This window comes from Panthera onca, chromosome A1 (assembly GCF_046562875.1).
Source record: "Panthera onca isolate mPanOnc1 chromosome A1, mPanOnc1 haplotype 2, whole genome shotgun sequence".
NCBI classification, from domain to species: Eukaryota; Metazoa; Chordata; class Mammalia; order Carnivora; family Felidae; genus Panthera; species Panthera onca.
Window position 1 is genome coordinate 80,646,929 of NC_138339.1, and position 21,139 is coordinate 80,668,067.

General features: G+C 36.6%; 1 protein-coding gene and 1 non-coding gene across 4 annotated transcripts in view; both read right to left on the reverse strand.

Annotated features, from left to right (window-relative positions):
* Positions 1-21,139, reverse strand: part of LNPEP (leucyl and cystinyl aminopeptidase) — a 92,288-nt gene that overhangs the window by 48,328 nt on the left and 22,821 nt on the right. For all 3 annotated transcript variants that reach the window (XM_078447774.2, XM_078447777.2, XM_078447769.2), the window contains exons 2-4: positions 8,825-9,665; positions 3,606-3,744; positions 1,694-1,825 (exon numbers count right to left, since the gene is read on the reverse strand). In XM_078447774.2, the coding sequence (XP_078303900.1) occupies positions 1,694-1,825; positions 3,606-3,744; positions 8,825-9,665 (1,112 nt within the window). The remainder of the gene's footprint in view (positions 1-1,693; positions 1,826-3,605; positions 3,745-8,824; positions 9,666-21,139) is intronic.
* On the reverse strand, positions 18,980-19,114 carry LOC132682609 (small nucleolar RNA SNORA13). The gene has a single exon (XR_009611781.1). It is a non-coding gene; the product is annotated as a small nucleolar RNA SNORA13 (small nucleolar RNA).

Genomic DNA, 21,139 nt, shown 5'->3' on the forward strand with positions numbered 1-21,139 from the left:
TTAACTCACTGAGCCGCCCAGGCGTTCCTCTCTTTTACTTATTTCTGCTCTCATCTTTGTTATTTCCTTCCTTCTGCTAACTTTGGGTTTAGTTTGTTCTTTTTTGATTTCCTTGAGGTATAAGGTCGGGTTGTTTATTTGAGATCTTTCTTTTTTCTTAATATAGGCATTTACTGCTTTAAACATCACTCTTGGAACTGCTTTTTATGCATTCTACAGGATGCATACACCACCATATTAGAGTATTAAGAGTATTCTGAATTTGGCTATATACTTACCTTTACCACTGTGTTGTGTATTTTCACATATTTTCATATTACTAATTAGTGTCCTTTCATTTCACCTGGAAGCACTCCTTTCAGCATTTTTTAAGGGGGTAAAGAACTCCCTCAACTTTTGTCTAGGAAAGTCTTTATCTCTCCTTCATTTCTGTAGGAAAACCTTGTCAGGCAAGAGTATTTTTTGATTGGCAGTTGTTTCTTTCAGCACTTTAATTCATCTGACTCCCTTCTGGTTGCTACGGTTTCTGCTGAGGAATCCACTGACAGACTTATCCCTTGTAAGTTACAATCTTCTTTCCTTTTGCTGCTTTTAAGATTCTCTGATTTTTGACAGTTTTACTATAACATGTCTCAGAAGAAACCTCTTCAAGCCGTTTGTTCAGTAACTTGTGAGTTTCATGAACTTGATTATTCAAATTTCTCCCCACATTTGGGTAGCTGTCAGCCATTACTTCTTTGAATAAGCTTTCTGCCCCCTTCTTCCTCTGTTCTTCTTCTGGAACTCCAGTAATTCACAAATTGTTTCTTTGATGGTGTCCCATAAATCACATAGGCTTGCTTCATTCTTTTCTTACATTTTTATTTGTTCTCTGGATGGATAATACCAACTTTCCTGTCTTCTAACTCACAAATTCTTCGTCTGCTTGATCCATTCTGATGTTGATGTTCTTTAGTGCTCTTTTTTTTCATTCCATTCATTGTATTTTTCAGCCCCTGAATTTCTTTAGTTTCTTTTTATGATTTCTTTGTTAAAACTTCTCATTTTGTTCATGTATTGCTTCTTGATTCCACTGAATTGTCTTTTTGTGTTTTCTCCAGGTGTTACTGTCTAAGACAGTATTTTCAGGTGCTCCCACACCATAGCCAAGAGGGCTAAGAGATGTTTCACAGGGCCCACAGCCAGGACCAAGGTCTGTATGCCTAGTACCTGATGCATAGGTGCAAAAGAGGCCTCCCAGGTCATTTGGCATTCAGTGCTGGATCCCACAGCTTCCACAAAGGCATTTTTGTCCATGGCTGGATGTCAAATTATTGTTGTTGGCATGGGAGGACATGAATGAGGGATACCTTATTCAACCATGATGCTGTCATCTAATTTTAATTAATTTAAATGTTAAAAACCACATAAAGCCAATAACCACCATATTGTACAGCACAGTTATAGAATCTTTGTTATACATATATTGTCTTACTGGAATTCTCTTTTAGAAACATAATTAAAGAAAACTTGAATATTATTGACTTTTAGGTATTCAATTAACAAAACTAAATATAAGCAAAAAGTAACATTTCTGGCATAAAATGTCAGAGTTGTGATCCAAAAGCTTGTTTTCCATTTCCAGAAATCATCAAAGAATTCCTTTTAACCTCTTGTGAAACAGGCTTTTGAGACAATTACCAAAACAACATACCAGGGTTCCATTTACGTCCTGACTCAGGTTCTTCATCTCCCCAACAATGAATGCAACCAGGTAAGTGCTCATTTTCACACTCTCAGAAAACTCATCCTGAACAAGTCCATCTTCCATAATGATTGATGAATTCTACAAGCAATGGGAAATGATAACAGTTCTGTAATTATGGTAATAAATGACTTAATAAACTAAGAAATTAAAAATTCAAATACAAAATGAGTAGTGAAGATGTTGACATATTTTAATTTCTCAGCATAAGAGAACATGACTCTTTCTCCAAACAGAGAATGACCTTTCCTCTCATTCTGTTCTGTCATCGCTTATCATGAAAATATACTGAGTAGGGGTGCCTGGGTAGTTCAGTTGGTTGAGCATCCAACTCTTGATCTCACCTCAGGTCATGACCTTAGGGTTGTGGGATAGAGCCCTGTGTCAGGCTTGGCAGTAAGCGTGGAGCCTGCTTAAGATTCTCTCTCTCCCTCTCTCTCTCCCTCCCTCTCTCTGGCTCTCTCCCCTGCTTGCTCTCTCTCTCTCTCTAAAAGAAAAAAGAAAAAATACACTGAATACAGTGAAAATCTTTAAGGAATTTTTAGTTTCAAAAGACGGTTTTAAATAAACATAACTTAGAGAAGGTAAATAACAGTGGTTCTGTTTCTTCCTTTTAAAATACCATCAAAACCAAAATCCTTCCTTATGACATAGGAGCGTTCCACTCTACTGCTACAAACACAGAAGAAGGAGCTACAGTTAGAATATTCCTCTGAAAGATCTGAAACAGCTTTTAAAGTACCATGTTGGGGTGCCCTGGGTGGCTCAGTCGGTTGAGCGTCCAACTTTGGCTCAGGTCATGATCTCACGGTTTGTGAGATCATGACCTGCTTGGGATCTCTGCTGGCAGCTCAGAGACTGGAGCCTGCTTCGGATTCTGTGTCTCCCTCTCTCTCTCTGCCCCTCCCCCACTCATGCTCTGTCTCTGTCTCAAAAATAAACATTAAAAAAAAAAATTAAAGTACCATGGTGATGACCCCAAGAAGGCTTAGTGGGATCAAAGGTGGTAAGTCACTATGCAGTATGTAGTAGACACAAGATTAGAGAAGCCTTCCAAGATTTTCTGACCATGAATTAAGATATGTTTGGGGATACTAGGCAAGTAGGCATCTCACCTCTTTTAGAGGAAGATTAAGGTGAAGAGTAGGGCTAGGACTGGAGCTGCTGAAGTGATGTCCCTATTGAAGGACAGATCACATCCTCGCCTGCCTACAAAGGTTGACTCCACAGTCTGTTAGACGTGGCTACTCCTCTCCCCTAGCCACATGGGTTCTGAGAGGCTCCCATCAGATTCCACATGGCCACTCAGGTGTCATGAAAAAAAAAAAAAACAACCCTAAGTTCTGTCTAGCATAAAAACAATTCTGCTTGGTTTTGTCCCCATTGCCTCCCACACAGAATTTACATCCAAGAAAGAGGTTCACGTTCTTGTTAAGCCTCCACGTTAGAATACTGATTTTTCAATAACTAATAAAACACCAAGGTCAATCATGATTCAACATTATCATGCACCACTATTTAGAACAGCAAATTCATCAAGTCTCAGAAAACATCACTGTGATTTTTAGTACTAGTTCATATAGTATTAGTATTTGCATACCTTTCATATACAGCACATACTTCATATTTCCTGCCCACACAATGCATATTGAGCAGGCCTTACTCTTTCTTCAAGTGCTCCTTGAGCTGACTTCTCAATTAATTCTAACATATATTTTAACTTCTATTTAAGTATTTTAAGAAAGGATAAGAATATACATGATTTTACTCATTCTCAACAGTATCACAAAGAGGAATTCAAATATTTATAACAAAGAAAGAGACCCACTCAAGGATTTTACATTAAGGAACAGAACAGTACCTTAGGCATATTTGATAAAGCAGTATATTGCTCATCCCTTATGATCCTGATGATAAATGTGGCTTTAAATCCTGGTTCATCAAAACAAGGAAAAGCAGATCTTGCTGCCAGGGGTTCAAACTGAGTTGCTGCAAAGTACCTAAAACAAATGCAAATTCATCCAGTAGTTATTGAGCACCTACTATTCAAGGTATCCTGCCAAGTACTAGTGATACTAAGATAAACATGGTATAATCCCAGTCATCAAAGGATCTGCAATCAACTGGGAGAGACCTAGGTTATATGATGAACAGAAACCTGCAGGCTGCAAATCATGTCATTAATATTGAAAACAAAGCAGTGGAAATAAAGGATAGGAAACAAATTCTGACTGGCAGTTGAGATACTATATGGAAACTGGTGACAAACTTTTGAAGAGAATTTTAAAAAATGAAGAATATTTGAAAAGGTAGAGAAGGGAAGAAAGTATACTCTAGAAAGAGTGGAAAGCACAAGGAAAGACAGTGATGGATACTCAGGGACAGGAGGTGGCTGTCCAAGATGGCTGGAGATGAAGCCACAAAGGTAGCCTACAACCGGTCTTAAAAAGGTTTCAGATGGATGATCACTATGAAGGGTGGTCATTAATTGCCATTAATCACCTGTACAGACCCTGGCTTCACAACATTAAACCTTAAACTTACTACTTAAACTTTCATGAAGACTAAAAAAACTAGCTACTCTATAGTATGTTTGTTTCCTTCAAGCTTTTCAGAAATGAATAAAAAAAACTTCCTCCCTCTCCTACAGAACAGCAATAACATTCGAGAATTTAACTCATATGGAAGTCTTACATTAAAAGTTGGGAGAGGGTGCCTGGGTGGCTCAGTCAGGTAAGCGTCTGACTCTTGATTTAGGCTCAGGTCATAATCTCACTGTTAGTGAACTTGAGTCCCACATCTGGCTCTGCGCTGAAAGTGCAGAGTCTGCTTGGGATTCTCTCTCTCCCTCTCTCTCTGCCCCTACCCCACTTACACATGCTCTCTTTCTCTCTCAAAATAAATACACAAATAAACTTTTTAAAAAACTGAGAGAAAAGCATAAAAAAAGAGGAGAAAATCAGATTTCTAATTAAACAGAGGAATAAAACAGATCTGCATTGGGGAAATCATCCAAACATGGCCATAGAATAATCAGGGCAAGTGTGGCCCTGTTGTGCATATTTCAGGTACTGGTCAATATGGCACATATACAACCACCACCCTGGACAAGATGGCCTAGCTTGCTTAGGGCTTAGTTTCCACTTTTAAAAGACAGACAGAAAAGAGTGTGGGATTTGAAGTAAGAAGACCCAAACCCTGCACTTTACCAGCCATAGGAGTTCAGGCAAATCAGTAATACACACCTCAATTTCCTTATTTAAAAAAAATATTTTTGACATTTAGTCATTTCTGAGAGACAGAGACAGAGTGTGAGTGAGGGAGGGAGGGAGAGAGAGAGGGAGACACAGAATCCAAAGCAGGCTCCAGGCTCTGAGCTGTCAGCACAGAGCCCGATGGAAGGCTCAAACTCACAGACCGCAAGATCATGATGACCTGAGCTGAAGTTGGACCCTTAACCTACTAAGCCACCCCGCACCCTCCTTATTTATTAAATTAGGACTGAGTAGGATCCTCTGCCAAACACCTAGGGGTCTTGTTAGAATCAAATAAGACTATTCAAAATAAAAACTACTTGTATGCCACAATTGCCAACATAGATGTTTATTATAAATGCTAGACAGTCATAACTCCTCATCCACACTCAATATTGTGTTTTCCTGATAAGAATTTGCCAAAATAACTGTTTCTATCGAGTAAACTACATGAAAGATAGCAATCAACATATATGAAACAATTTAAACATGCTATGTTGCTAATATTCAATTTCTTCACTCCATTCCCCAATTCTTACCTAGTTAATAGAAAATTGTGAAAGAGGGCCACAAGGGACCAGGGGATAAAGTTTAATGATATCTATACCATTCACATAAAAAGTCTATTTAGACGATCACTTTGGATAAAAACTGGATCATAATGTTCTGAGGCAAAGACAATCTTAAGTTATTTTTGAAAGAGATGCACTATTAACTATTTTACATAAGTCTCTTTGAGAAGGCTGCTGCTTGAGGATACTTATAATCTATCTTATCTATGCTGAATACCTTGAAGCTTATTCTTTCATTTGTGACTTCCTTTGCTTTCAGAAATATTAGCTGCAGTTTGAGCACTCCCTCCAGTAGTGCTGAAGACAATCATGAATTAGCCAGGCTTCACATAAGAGAATTCTAACCACTGGGAATAACAATAGGTAAATAAATGAACAATGGGTAGTGTGAACTAGGGAGGCAGTACATCATAGTGGGGTTAAGAATGGGGTTAAAATGAGTTTGAGTTTGAGTTCCCCCCTCCTACCTGATAACCATATTATTTATGCTCTGCTTTTTTATCTGTAAAATGAATAAAATATTAATATCCACCTCTTAATGGGTTTGACAGGATAAAAGATTAAACATATAAAATGCTTCAAACAGTTTCTAGCACTTGAGTTCTCAGTAAATATGGGCTATTATTATCACTGGAATTCAGGAAAGTGCACATGAAGCTTATTGTAGCAGGTGAGGGCTATGAGATAAAACAAGGGCCAGAGCTGGAAGAATCTTGAACTAAATCTTATCAGAAAAGAGGAAGTGTGAAGGCTCTCAAACCAAAGACCAATATGGTTAGATCTGTACTCTAGAAGTATGAGTCTAGCAGCAGTGTGGAAGATGGTGGCAAGAGGAGGGGAAAGCAGTGATAAGATTAGAAGCCAGTTAAGAAGATGCTTGAAGTGTTCAAAAAAAGGCATTGAGAGACTGAAGGACAAAGAAAACACATCCCTATCCTAAATTGTTTACTAGTTCTTTCAGCATCAGTTTATTATCTAGAATATTAAGTATATCATCAACAACTTCTAGACTAAACTCCAAGGTCACTGGCCATTTCCCCTCTTAAATAACGTAGGTAAAGTTCCCTTACCACAAATACATGGTTGATATTTACATATACTCTGATTTCCCTATCAATAAGGAATATATCCCTAATTCTTTTATCTACTTATTTAATTATTCTTATTATACTTGGTGGAGGGGGTACAAAAAATTTCTCTAACAGAACTATGCAAATCTATGCAAAATTTGGAGAAAGGCAAAAAATTGTTTTGAATTCAAGTTTTCAGACACCTTGAAAGGCATAAATAATCTTCTCAAATTTATCTTCCATGAAGATATATAATTATGTGGGACACTCATTTGGCTGAAGCAGTCAGGTTAACAGATTTATATACTTTCTATAACAGCAGAGTTTTACAAACTAATTTGTTTTAATAGATTTAAAAACACTTGCTGGGGCACCTGGGTGGCTCTGTCAGTTAAGTATCCAACTCTTGATTTCAGCTCTGGTCATGATCTCATGGTTTGTGAGACAGAGTCCCATGTCGGGCTCTACAATGACAGTGTGGGGCATGCTTGGGATTCTCTCTCTCCCTCTCTCTGCCCCTCCCCAGCTCACACTTTCTCTCTCTCTCCTCTGTCTCAAAAATAAATAAATAAACATTTTAAAAACACTTGTTAAAAGCATTCTATTTTTTATTTTTAAGGGATTGTCTTCTCTATTTTTCTAGAATTTTCCACAACTCAATCTAGCCCGTGGCAAGAGTCAACAAGTGACCATACCCAAAATCAGCTTTCTTTGTCATACATTTATTCCTTCCATTATACAGTAGGAGTAGACTCAAGGGACTCCGAGAGCAATAATGATTCAAAGAGGTGACTACTGGATTTGTCTTAAAGGTGTGTTTGCATTGTTTTTACGTATATCCTCTAATTCTTAGAGCTGATGAAGATTATAAAAGGAGAAGTAAAGCCAAGAAGCCATGGGCTGCCAGTATAATTACAAATTTGCTTTTAACGTTAGATCTCATGCAAGAGCCAGCATGCCATTTTTTAAGTAAAGGCAAAGAGAAAAAAATTATTATTTTTTAAAATTTGTTTTTAATGTTTATTTTTGTTTTTTAGACACAGAGAGAGAGCGTGAACAGGGGAGGGTCAGAGAGAGAGGGAGACACAGAATCCGAAGCAGGCTCCAGGCTCTGAGCTGTCAGCACAGAGCCCAATGCAGGGCTCAAACTCACGAACTGTGAGATCATGACCTGAGCTGAAGTCAGTCACTTAACTGACTGAGCCACCCAGGCACCCCGAGAAAAAAATTATTTATCTGAATAGCTGTACAGATCTTGTTTTTTCTTTCTTCATTTAAGAAGGATCAAACAAGTTCCTTTAGATTTAAAATATTCATTTCTATTTTTCTCAATACATAAACATACATTTGCCAAATGGCCAGCTTCAGTAATTCACAAACTGGTATACAAAGTAATATGAGGGAATGCGCCAGCAAAATTAAGCACATCTATTAAGGACTTTGTGTACACCAGAGAAATGGTATTATTGCTACTTATGAATAACCTGTATACAGTGCGCACTGCATCTTTCCAGAAACTCAAATTCCAGAAACATTCTATGAATACTAAGATTAAAGTGTAAAATACATAAATAGCGAGAATACTTTTAAGTCACTTTTTTTAAACTAAATTAAGTCTGTCCTAGATTTTTTTAAATTCCATCAGAAATCCAAAATAGAGTGACTTTTTTTAATGAACAGCAAATATTAAGGACACTAAAAATGATATATGTAAGCATACAACAGTTCTTCCTGCCCTCTTTCTCCATCTCAATAAGCACCCTCTAAAAGTTCTGCACATTAGGAAAATAGATCTTAAAGAATTATCCGTACTCTTCTTTTCTTCTTTGATTCCCATTGAGATATTGTTAAGGGACTGAAAACTACATTCATCTAAGATACGAAAAGCTCAAAATAACTTGTTGTGGTGATAGAGAATGTAACTGATAAAAATCTTTATCAATTTCCTTCCATCAGCATATCCCACTCCTAACATAATATATGACATATATGAGCATGATAGGTGCTCAAGGCTTTGACTAAAAAAGAAATAGTAGATGCTTCCAAATCACCATTCTATTTTGCACATAACCTCCTAAATTAAAAAAAAAATTCCAGTTAACATATCTGGTATGGGCAAAGGAATCCACATTAAAGAAGTCTTCACAGAGCAAAGAAGTAGAACCATTTAAGAGGGCTACATACTTTTTCTCATTACTTTCATCTGTATAGGAGATTCCATAGAACCCACAGTAAGAAGTAGATATATTTGCCGAATACTCTATCTTCAAGGTATAATTGTGTCCTTCAAGAAGAGCTTCAGGGGCAACAATTGCAATTTGTTCATGAAATGGGTATTCCAAGACCTCAACTTGTTTTTCTTGGCTTGAAACTGCTGACATAAAGGTCACTCTTGAAATATTATGGCCTGTACTGTGAAGAACGATATTCCACGTGGCCTGAAGAGCCTGAAGTGAAATTGTCACAGAACCCCTGAATGTCATCGAGGTTAGGTTTGGGTGTAGGTTAAGTTCATAGCGTAGTGGCATAATGGCGGTGGGAAGCCTGACTTGTGCCCACGGAAACAACTTTCCATTTGTCGCAACTGGCTGAATTAGTCCCATTGATTGGTTTTTTTTATGGCAGCCTTCTTTGGTAAAAGTACATCTGGGTAGTAAATAAATCACCATGATTATAGAAACGGCAACCACAATAAGAAAAACACAGATCGCCATGGTCCTCGCAGAGGGTACCGAACAAGTCCCATCTGGGCTCGGCCTGTAGCCAGTTGCACTGTTCCGAAGGCCTGAGCTTCTGTTCATGAAGGACATGCCCAGCAGTTTTGCAGATGACTCATAATCCTCTTCGTCCTCATCCATCTCATGCTCACCAAGACCCCGCACCAGCAGTCTTGAACCCCGGGGCTCATATTCCACCTCATCAGGCTCTAGAGGATGTAAACAGGGCTCTTTGGCTAAATCCACCACATCTGGTTCTTCCTCAAACATGCTGTTTTCAATCATATTCCTGGGGAGCTGAAGCAGATCTAAACAACCAAAACACAAGGACAAGGCAGAGTTAGAAAAAAAAAAAATCTCATAATAAAATGTCTACAAGCAAAACCACATTTAAACTAAGAATTCTTTTAACACTAAGGCTTATTTCCATCATGGAGCTACTGAATTAAATAAGATGCTTATAATTTTCTTTTATCATCCATTAGAAACTTAAGCATAAATAAAAGTATACCACAGTCATGAAATAAGAAAGCTAAATAAGCAGGCTAGTAACAAAAAAAGGCAGCTGAGACTAAATACTAATTTCCCGGGGCACCTGGGTGGGTCAGTTGGTTAAGCACCCAACTCTTGATTTCAGCTCATGGTCCCTGAGGTCAAGTCCCATGTCCAGCTGTGTGCTGACAGTGTGGAGCCACTTGGGATCCCCCCCCCCCCTCTGCCCCTGCCCCATTCACACCCATGCTCTCTTTATCTCTCAAAATAAATAAACTTAAAAAAATTTTTCTTTGAATAAAACTTTTGGTTACATTCTAGGTGTGGGTTTAGCAAGCTGCCATTTTTCCACCTCCTGTGAATGACCTAGAAATGGAAGAAGAGTGATTATATAACATACCGCTTTAGGAATTTAATCTCTTAAACGTCAGATAGTGCCCCTACTTCTCATGACAAAGTTTTGTTTTGTTCTGATGGTTGTGTTTGGGCATCATCTACTTCATTATCAGAGCAAATATTGCTATAGTTGAACTTAATTTTTTTTTAACTCTTAATGAACTCGTAATGGTTAGAAATTTTCTGTGGTAGTTTTTAGTCCTGGCATATGCTGAAGAGTAGTTGCTTAATTTGTTTTTTCAAGATGTCTAAAAGGCTTTTACTGACTTTGTTTTTTTTTTTTTTTAACCTCATAAGAGAAAAGTATGTTGTCTTAACATTTGCCCATGTGTTTTGTTCTGTGTGAGATGTGATGCAGACAACAATGAGGTCTGCACAGTATGGTTTTATTTAATGAATTTCTAAACTAATTCTAGGTATAATCTCAGTTATATTTAGAGCACACCCATTCCTGAATCCATACCCCCTTAGAACTTTGTTTTTTATGTGTTTTGATTCCTCAGCAAAGCCTTGTTTAAAGCCCAGGGGTATTCTACTGTGTAACCATTTTAGCATCTCCTGTTTGCATTTCATTTACTTCAAATCTTTTGATACGGATTGTCAGACACCTGCCAAATCCAAATAAGTTACTTTTATTATTTATCACCCATGAAGATTAATACTTGTGTAGAATTTTAATCTTTTAGAACTGGAATACATCACCTCCTCTGGTATAATTTACTGCACATTGGTGGCAGACTTTTGCATATGTGTACAGTATCAAGTTAAATACACCAAACCAGGGGAAATCACTCTTGTTAATAGGTAACCCATGAAGATTGTACTTCAAGCCCATTTAAGAAAATGCTGCTTTGGATTCTTTCGTCAGTACTTCGATCTTAACCTTAAATTGTATACAATGTAACATGATTACTCATTGCTCTAATGGGATGTTATTTGTATAGGAAGAAGGAATCCTATAGAAACAGGAAATTTTCTAAAACCTCTTAAATCCACATATACATGCTATCTATAAGCAAAAAACAAAGAATGTCCTAGTTGAAATTTTTCAGTTTTAAACAATGTAGGCCCATGTGGTAATAATCTAAGAAAACTGAAGACATTTCTTTTCATTAGATACCATGAACTGGTGCTCTCCTATGTTGTCTGTGAATCAGTGTCAATCCACAAACTGTTATCTACCTGTGACAGGATACATGTGGACAACTAATATTTAAAAAGTTTTATAGCAATCTGGGGCGCCTGGGTCGTTCAATCGGTTGAGCATCCGACTTTGGCTCAGGTCATGATCTTGTGGTTTGTGAGTTCAAGCCCCGCATCGGGCTCTGTGCTGACAGCTCAGAGCCTGGAGCCTACTTCGGATTTTGTGTATCCCTCTCTCTCTGCCCCTCCCCTCCCTCTCCTCTCCTCCTCTGTCTCTCTATATCAAAAATAAATAAATGTTAAAAAAAAAAAGTTTTATAGCAATCTGTCAATAATTTTATGTCTGCCAAATTTAATCATTTAAAAAATGAAGCTTATAATTTGCATGTCTTTTTTAATGATGTCTTTCATCATTAAAAAATGATTCATTTTTTAAATGCTACAAAATTTATGCTACAGGTTAAAAATTAAAAAACAACCTTGATTCTTCGGCTCACATAACTTGGGAAGCAATGGCTTGACAATGGGAAGCAATGTAACTGTAATAGCAATCCAGGTCGATATGAAGTTCTCAATTATGACAGCAGAAGTAAAAAGGAGGGAATGATTACAAGTCATGTTAAAAAAAAAGAGAATACCAAGGAATTGATGCTCCCTTGGGCCAGACAGTTCTGTAAGATGGACTGACAGGAGGAAGTCTATGTCAATTCCCAATATACATTCTGGCTTGGATAACTGGAAAAAAGAATGCCATTCACGGAGATTGATAATATAGGTTTCCAAATTCTCTCTCTTGGTGTTCTTTTTTTTTGGGGGGGGGGGGTGGGGGGCGGTGTAGTGAGAACAGTTATAGGATGGCATTTGGTATGGGATACGATGTATTTAATACATCTGTCAGCCGGATGGAGATGTTTGATTAATGGCATATTATAAACACCTAATTTTAGAAAGAACTTCAAGTCCTGCCTCTTCCACTGACTGCTTGATCACAAATGGATTACAAATATCCCTTAGCTTCAATTTCCTCACCCATAAATGTGAAAAACATTACTATTTTCTAGGCCTGTTATGAGGACTATGTTATATGGATCTGGTCTCAAAACAGGGATTTATGGGGAAGATTCAGATTTCAGAATCACCTCCGTATACATAATGAAAACCGTGCAGATGAGTGAGACTACTGAGAGGGAGGGAGGTAAGAGTCAGAGAGTATGAGCATTGAAGAGGTGGGCAGAGGAAGAGGGGCAAAAGAGGAGAGTAAGAAGGAATTTACTAGAGGTAAGAAAATTAGGACAGTAGTATCCCAAAAAACAAAGGAAGTTTTCATGAAGGAAGTGGTCAGCATTAACTGTCTTTGAAACATCAAGTAAAATGAGGCCTAGAGAGGTTATGAGATTTGGCAACTAGGGAACCAGCGACTTTCATAAAGCACCTTCAATGGAATAGCGGAAATGGAAGCCTAACAGCCCAAAGAATGGAAAATCTACACGGGAAGGCAAGGGCTGCAGACTATTCTTTCAAGGTACACAGTTGTGTATCAAGAAAAAAAACATAGGGTCAAACTAAAAAAGAGAAAAGTCCTTTTGTTTTTTTGTTTGTTCGTTTGTCTGTGTTTAAGATGGGAATAACTTAAGCATGAAGGAAAAGTAAAGAATGACAAAACGTGCAGGTGGAGGAGTAGATGAGAGGAAATGTTAGAATAACATCCCACAGGGATGGGAAGATACCACAAAAACTCCGGGAGAGAGATTAACCTGGGTGAGAACTAGGCACTTCTCCTCTGAACCTGGGAGACAGAAGGTGAAGACAGAGAAGAAGCATGTACAAGAGCATGGAAAACTGAGGATGTGAACAGCAGAGAGCCTCCATGTTCTCTGTGACAGAGGAATCAAGGCCATCTGCCCGAAGGCAGTTGTGGGGAAGGATAGGTGGCTTACGGAGGAAAATAAAGTACAAAAGCTTAGGCAGAGGACCAGGGAAAGTTGACCCAAGGACAAGCTATGGCTGAGAAGGTCAGTAAGTGCAGTAGAACTTCTCATACTACCAGTCTCCATAAATGCCTTTTAGCAGTACTCACCAGCCCAAGTCTAAAAGAAAAGAAAAAAAAAAAAAAATGTATGTGTATTTTACCACAATTTAAAATGGAAAATATAAATGGAAAATATTTTTAAAGAGTAGAGACAGAAGATGGGTTAATCCAGGGTTAAATATGTAGAGAGGATGTGGTAAGAAGCTACAAGGAAAATGCATAGAAGGTGCTGGCAAGAGAGAAAATGATTAAATGAGGGGTTCAATTTAGAAAACACCAGAAAAAGTAAAGCTATGGCAAACAACATGGTGAGCAACTTGAATTAAAACAAGAAAACTTCCCACAAACTTTAATCCCTTTAAACTACCATCACATTTTCTGAGAAAATGAAATGAAATGGGGTATATTTTGAAATCAACAAGCCAAAACAAATTTAAAAGAATAGGCCTAATTTCAATAAGGCTTTTTGGGAAGATGCAAGATTGCTATATTCAATTAGGTATTATAGCAACTTGCTATATTCAAATTGGGCCTTAACAATAAAGAATTATGCTTCTTCTGAGGCCTCTCAGACATATTTAAACAGAGCTGAAAGCTCCAAGCATGAGACAACATTTATATTTTCTAGATCACTTCCAAAGGGAAACGTCATTAAATTTCTGAAGTGACGACTAATTATCAAATAACATAACTATTTCCCCAATAAGCAATCCTTGACTATCAAAAAGATATTTTATTTTTTTAAAGTTTAATACTAAAAAGGCAAGAAAACAACTAGAATTCAGAACAAGAACAGTGATTTTTCTGTATGGATCTAATCTGACAAAACATTACCTAATCCCCTGACCCCCGCCACAGATGCACTCAAAGAAAACTTCTTCCTATTAATCACAATGCTCATGTTAAGTTACAAATCTAGATATATCATCTTCTCACCAGAATCTGAAGAGTAGACACTAAGAGACAAATTTTAAAGATGTTCTCAGTAGCTCCTTTCCCTGATACATCCTGTTTGCTTACACTTCAATGTATGAGCAGTGTCATAAAATATTAACAGAGAAAGTCCTATATGCATTTCTACTTTTACATAGTACTGCTTCAAAACCACATTTAATTTTCCATTTGACAGGCCCAAGGTCACAACGTAGGACGCACGGTCCATGTAAGGTCTTTCTTCTGTTCCCCTCTCCCTCCTTGTGTCTCTTGTGAATAGAGAAGACAGCAGTGAATGGGAGACTAGGGGTGGGAGGCAGAAAGATCAGAGAGAAATGGTCAGTTCATAAGCAACATAAGCTCACTTTATTTAGTTCTAAGAGAGACTAAGATTTAATTTTCCCTTTCAAGCTATCTCTAAAGTTCATTTTAACACATATAAAAATGCTGTGGGAGATTTCCACTTCCAATATGACACAGTAATTGGTACCAGACTTTTCTTCCTCTCATAAATGACTATTAAACTGGACAAAATAATGCAACTATTTTTAGCTACTGGATAAACGAGCAATACTGCGAGGCTACATTTGCTTGGCTCTCTGCCTTGGGACAATTTTCTAATTGTAGTATAGTGAGCTGGAGTCCATGCAGAGCAGGGCTAGTGGCAGAGACAGGACACTAGAGAGGATGGAAATGCACAGAGTGAGGACCACAGAAGTTTGTCCAGGGGTTCCCTGAGAATCCTCAACGAATGCTGAGTGTAAGTAACTACATAAGGCTTACAAAAGAGTATCTGTAATGAGGTTAATATGGAATAGAAATACTAGAGATCAAGCAGCACAGGCAAACATTGCCAGTTTAACCCAACCTGAAGAAAGAGAACTCATTAACATTCTGCACATCAATTTGAAATGCCAGAAAGGCTTCACTTTAAGGGGAAAAGCACACCATAGAATAAGACCAACTCTAGATCCACATTAAAACAGTCTAAAACCAAGCCCTAAAGACCTAATAAAAACCATGAGGAAAAAACAATCTGGGGGAAGAGTTGTGCTAACTTAGAGGGGCCTGAGAAAAAAAAAACTTGAAAAAAAAGCTTTCCACAGATCTTCCCTAGCAAACCTATACAAGGTGATCAGCCAGCAACTAAACTGCCACTAAAACAAACAACACTGCAGAGAAATTAAAAAGAAAAAAAAAATCAGCATCTCTACAATGTATCAATCCTGTCCAATACATAATAAAAACATTTCTAGGCATTCAACAAAAATGTGACCCATAAGAAAAAATAAGTCATTAGAGACTGACTTTAAGTTGGCCCAAATACTGCATTTAGTAAAAACTTCAGAGCTGTTGTTTGAAAAATCTCTTAAATAAAGGAAAATATTTTTGAACAATAACAACAACAACAACAACAAGGGAGAATATATGAACAGATGAGAATCTCAGCAGAGAAACTAAAACTGCAAAAAAGGATCAATCGGAGAAAAAAAGGAAATTCTAGGACTAGAAGTTTCAAAAATTAAAATGAAAAACTCACTGAATGGACTTAATAGTAGATTGGAGATAGCAGAAAAAAGAATTCATGAACTTGACAGATTACTAACAATTACCAATTTGATAAACAAAGGAAAAAAAGACAAGAAAAATGAACACAACATCAGAAATTTGTGGGACAATATCAGATTGTCTAACATATGTAATAGGAGTCCCAGAAGACTCTGAAAATAAAGCAGAAAAAACATTTGAAGACATAATAGTTAACATTTTATTACGTTTGGTGAAAAACACTATTTACCAGGTCAGAAAAGCTCATCAAACTCCAAAGACAATAAATACAAAGAAAATCATATCTAGCTACATCATGGTCAAACAGCTAAAAAGCAAAGATCAAATCTTTAAAGAAGCCTAAAAACAATATGTTACATACAAGAGAAAAATAAGAGTACTAACTTTTCACCAAAATAATGGAGGCCAGAAGATGTGAGAATGTTTTTAAGGGGCTGAAAGGGGAAAAAAAAAAAAAAAAAGTTGCCAATTCAGATTTCTATATCCAGAGAAAATATCTCTCAAAAATAAGACAAAGATCTTTCAAATAAATTAAAGCTGATAAAATTAATCTCAAGCAGATGTGCACTACAAGATACTATAAAGCTTTGAGGGAAGTGATACCAGACAGAAACTCAGATCTGCAGGAAGGAAAGAACACCAGAAAAGATGAGTAAGTTGTTAAAAATAAAAAATGTATATATTTTATTCTTCTTCAAATATCCTTAAAACACTATATATTAAAACTATTTGCTTAAATCAATAATATGTGGGAAGTTTTTAATATATATAAAAATAAAAAATATGACAACAAGAGCACAAAGAAGAGAGGGGGTGAATAAAAGGAACTATATTAAATTATATTTGTGAATTGAGAAGGGGAAATGCTAAGTGTCCAGTGAAAAGTAGGAAGTATAAAGTAAGAAGAGAGAATGGTCAGGTGTAAAATGTTAGATGGCATATTTTTTTAATATTAAATTTATTGTCAAATTGGTTTCCATACAACACTCAGTGCTCATCCCAACAGATGCCCTCCTCAATGCCCATCATCCACCATCCCCTCCCTCCCACTCCCCATCAACCCTAAGTTTATTCTCAGTTTTTAAGAGTCTCTTATGATTTCAACAATAGCCAAATTATGGAAAAAGCCTAAATGTGCATCAACTGATGAATGGATAAATGACATAATTTTGACAATAAACACACTTTAATAAGTTAAGGATGCATTTATTAGCCCTAGAATAATCAATAAAAAAGTAATTTAAAAGATGTATAGCTAAAAAGCCAATGAGGAAAATAAAATATTAAAAAATACCCAATTAACCCAAAAGGGGGCATCAAAAAAGACACAAAAACAATAATAAAAGGGACAAATAAAAATGATGGCAAAATCATAGATTTAAACACAACCGCATAAAAAATTTCATTAACTGTAAGTGGATTAAACATTTCAACTAAAGGACAGAGATTGTCACAATGGATTAAAAAAAGCAAGACTCCACTACACACTGTCTATAAAAGACACCTTTTAAATTTAAGGATACTATTAGGTTAACAAAGCAGAACAAAATTTTATAATGATAAAAGGAGAAATTCATCAGGATAAGATACCAAGCTTAAATATGTATGTATCTAATAAGAGAGCTTTAAAATTCAAAACAGAAAATGGCAAAACTCAAGAAACAGAAATATCCACAACCATAATTGGAGATTCTGTCATGTCTCTCTTTGTAATTGACAGAACAAGTAGACAACAAGTAGGTCCATAGACTATCTAAATACTACCAACTGATTTGGCCTAAAAGACATTTGTAGAATATTACACCAAACAACTGCAGAATACATATGTAACATTTACTAAGGTAGACCATACACTGAGCCAGAAAATAAATCTCAATAAACTTTAAAAGACTGAGTTTTTTTGAGACTGTGTTCTCTGACCACAGTAGAAATAATTTGAAAACCCAAAAATAATGAATTAGATAATGTGTAGATATTTGGAAAACAGAAAATGAACTTCTAAATAATTCAAAAATCAAAGAATAAACAATAACAGATTTAGAAAATACTTAAATAATTTTTTTAATGAGAGAAATTTACTGCTTTAAATGCCTATATTAGAAAGACGTTTAAAATCAATGATATAAGTTTTCACCCTAAGAAACTAAAAAGAATAGTATAGTAAACCTAAGCAGAAAAAATAATAAAGAGCAGAAACCAATAAAGTAGAAAACAAAAAAGAAAATTAATAAAGCAAAAAATGCTGGAGGGCAGAAAAATAGTATTACTGGCTGTTAATCATATTTTCCTAGAAATTGGCCTTAAAATCAACATTATATCAGGTCCTCGTAGATCTCCAAGACCCATTTTTCACTTCTCAAAAGTCTGGTTAGGTTAATGTAACAGAGGAATCAGAATTGGGTCCTGGACTACAGACAGAAATCCTCTTTCACAAGCCCCACCGCCTTGTATCTGTCCCTCCTCCAAGAGTATCTGGTAAAAAAAAAAAAAAATCATTTAGCCAGTGTTAATGCTAGCTCTACCCAAATTTAGAAAAATCCATGTTCTCCCCCTCTTCTTTAAAATAAAAAGCTAGATTTTTTTTGTAAATTCAAGTATTTAAAAGGAATTGGAGAGCTATTATATTTTTAATTTTTTTTTTAATGTTTATTTATTTTGATAGAGAGAGAAAGAGAGCGCAAATGGGAGAGTGGCAGAGAGAGAGGGAGACACTCAGAATCCCAAGCAGGTTCCAGGCTCTGAATTGTCTGCACAGAGGACACGGGGCTCAAAGTCAGACACTTAACCAACTGAGCCACCCAGGAGCCCCAGGAGCTATTATTTAAAGGACACTTCTTAGAATCTCTTCAAAGTAGAAAGTATTCTTTTACAAAAAAAAAAAAAAAAAAATCAAAAACAAACAAGAAAAACTGTGCTTAACTCATCTATTTCTGTATTTAGATTTTTGTATATTTTTTCTTAAAAAGAAAAATCAGTCCTCTTCTAAACCCTTTAAGAGAAACTATACATTTAAAAGCAGAGTTAAGATCACTTGTGTAAACAAATTAATATAAAAGGATAGACTCTTACTTTATGCAGCTCCTACACCAACAATATTCAAATTAAAATTCAAGGGCAGGAAAAGGCTGCAAAGCTTCCACCGTTTTTGACACCACATTCACTAGTTTCCAAAAGTGAATTGGCAACACAAAGGCTACCAGAAAAATCTCTTTTTAAGTGTCCATTTGAAATTTAACTGAAATTAACTCAATAAGAAAAAGAAAAAGAAAAAAAAAGGGGGGGGGAGGGTCTCATTTTTAAGCATTTGCTTTCAAGTGCTTACTTTATTTAGAGTAAATCACAACTCAAGTTCATTCTGCAGAAATACAACTATCCCTACAGGGTCCTGAAACCAATCTCCATAGCCTTTGTTCTGAAACTCAGGAACCCAAGGGCCAAACCTATATTTAAACTAACTAAATCATTCCTCAGCTCTCAGCCATGCTTCAACAAATCCCTAAGCACATACAAACATGCACAGTGCCTGCTCTGTCTCAGACGAGTATGTGAGACCACACACGTGTAACATGCGTCTCAGTTTCTCTCAAACTTGCATGGCTGTTGTGGCCACTTCCCTTTTGTATTCTTAGCGCACCCTCTTCACTCTCCTCAGCTCACGGGTCTCTCTTTTCCTGCTCTTTATTACACTACTCCAATGTAATCTTTCCAAATCCCTAGTTTCTTTCACCTTTTAAAAATCAATTCAACTATTACTAGAACAAATGTCCTCCTGTGACCCATTCCCCTACTCTCCCTAAAATAGTACACCATAAAAATTAAAATGCCTAGCTGTTCTCTTAGGATGAAAAGGTTAGAAAGACTGCAATAAAGAAATGCTTAAAATAAGCCCTTAAAAAAATAACCCAGCGAGACTTTCACAGGTAATACTTTTTTTCCCCTATGGTAGCTCCTGAGACAATCTAGGAAAAGCAAGTTGATTTATAGTAAACTTGACATTATCTAGTCATCATTCTAAAGTAATCCTGCCAACTTGATTGTTTATCCAGGACGTGCTTTCTTCTTTAGTAGCCACTGTCCACAGAGTTGTGTTTATAATTAGACTGTGCGGTGTTAATTATGCTGGCTGCCCTGCCAATGTTCTACAGCAACTACAGGGAGAGATCAAAACAATCATTCCAAATCATGAGTCACCTCACTCTTTCCATACTACAAACCCCTGGCAGTCTCTCAAACTTGGAAAATGGAAGTTGTGCACACTATACGCTTATACGGCCTTTCACACTTAGGATGAAATACTAAGTTCCAAAACCTGCTCCATACTTTTTTCTAGAATAACATACATTTTAATCCTGTAACTTTTTGCTTATTACAGAATTACAGGTTGAAGATGAGAAGGTTTAGAAAAATTTCAAGGCTTAGTTTACCCTACAGAGAAGGGAATTTCTGCAGAAGTAAACTATAATTATAGATTTTGCTTCACATTTAAACAGTTCCTCCAAGGGAGGGGCTCTTATCTCATTCATCTTTATATCCCTGGAGCCCTGCAGGAAAAAAAGCCTGTAATAAATGTTGAAATGAAAGTACCAACACTCAACACATTAAAATTAAGTATTAATTAACGAAAATTACCTCCAAGGCCACTCATAAATTCTCTGAAGGCTGAACCGAAGCTTGGAATAAGACAGAATTAATATGTTAGCCATGAGGTTAAGAAGGTCCTCTAACACCTGCTGTGGGGCTGGGTCCTAAGTCAGCAGGGCCTAGTACTACTTCAGTGATTATGGGCTCTGAGTCACTGCCTTTCTTTTCTACTAGACCCGGATTCTTCAGACTTATTACATTTCCTCCTCTTTCTTCAAAGCTAGGACATAATTTAAATCAATTATGGTTTAGGAGACATAAAGTATAATGCTGAGGAAACTGTGGATTCTAGTTCTGGCTCCAGAACTTAGTTGGGATCTCAGTGTTCTTATCTGGTAAAATGGAGATAACTGCCCTGTCTACTTAGACTATCATAGGGGTTACATGAAATAAGTGGGTCATAACACTCTGCAAACTATGAAGTGCCACATTCATAGTTTGTTGCTACTATATTAAATAGCCACAGTAGGAACTTCAAAATCTCAAGCCAGTAAACACATCCTTTTTTAGCCAAGCACTCTAGCATTTCTCTTTAAGATGCATCAGTACAATTTTCCCCCTCACACCTTTTACTATAAA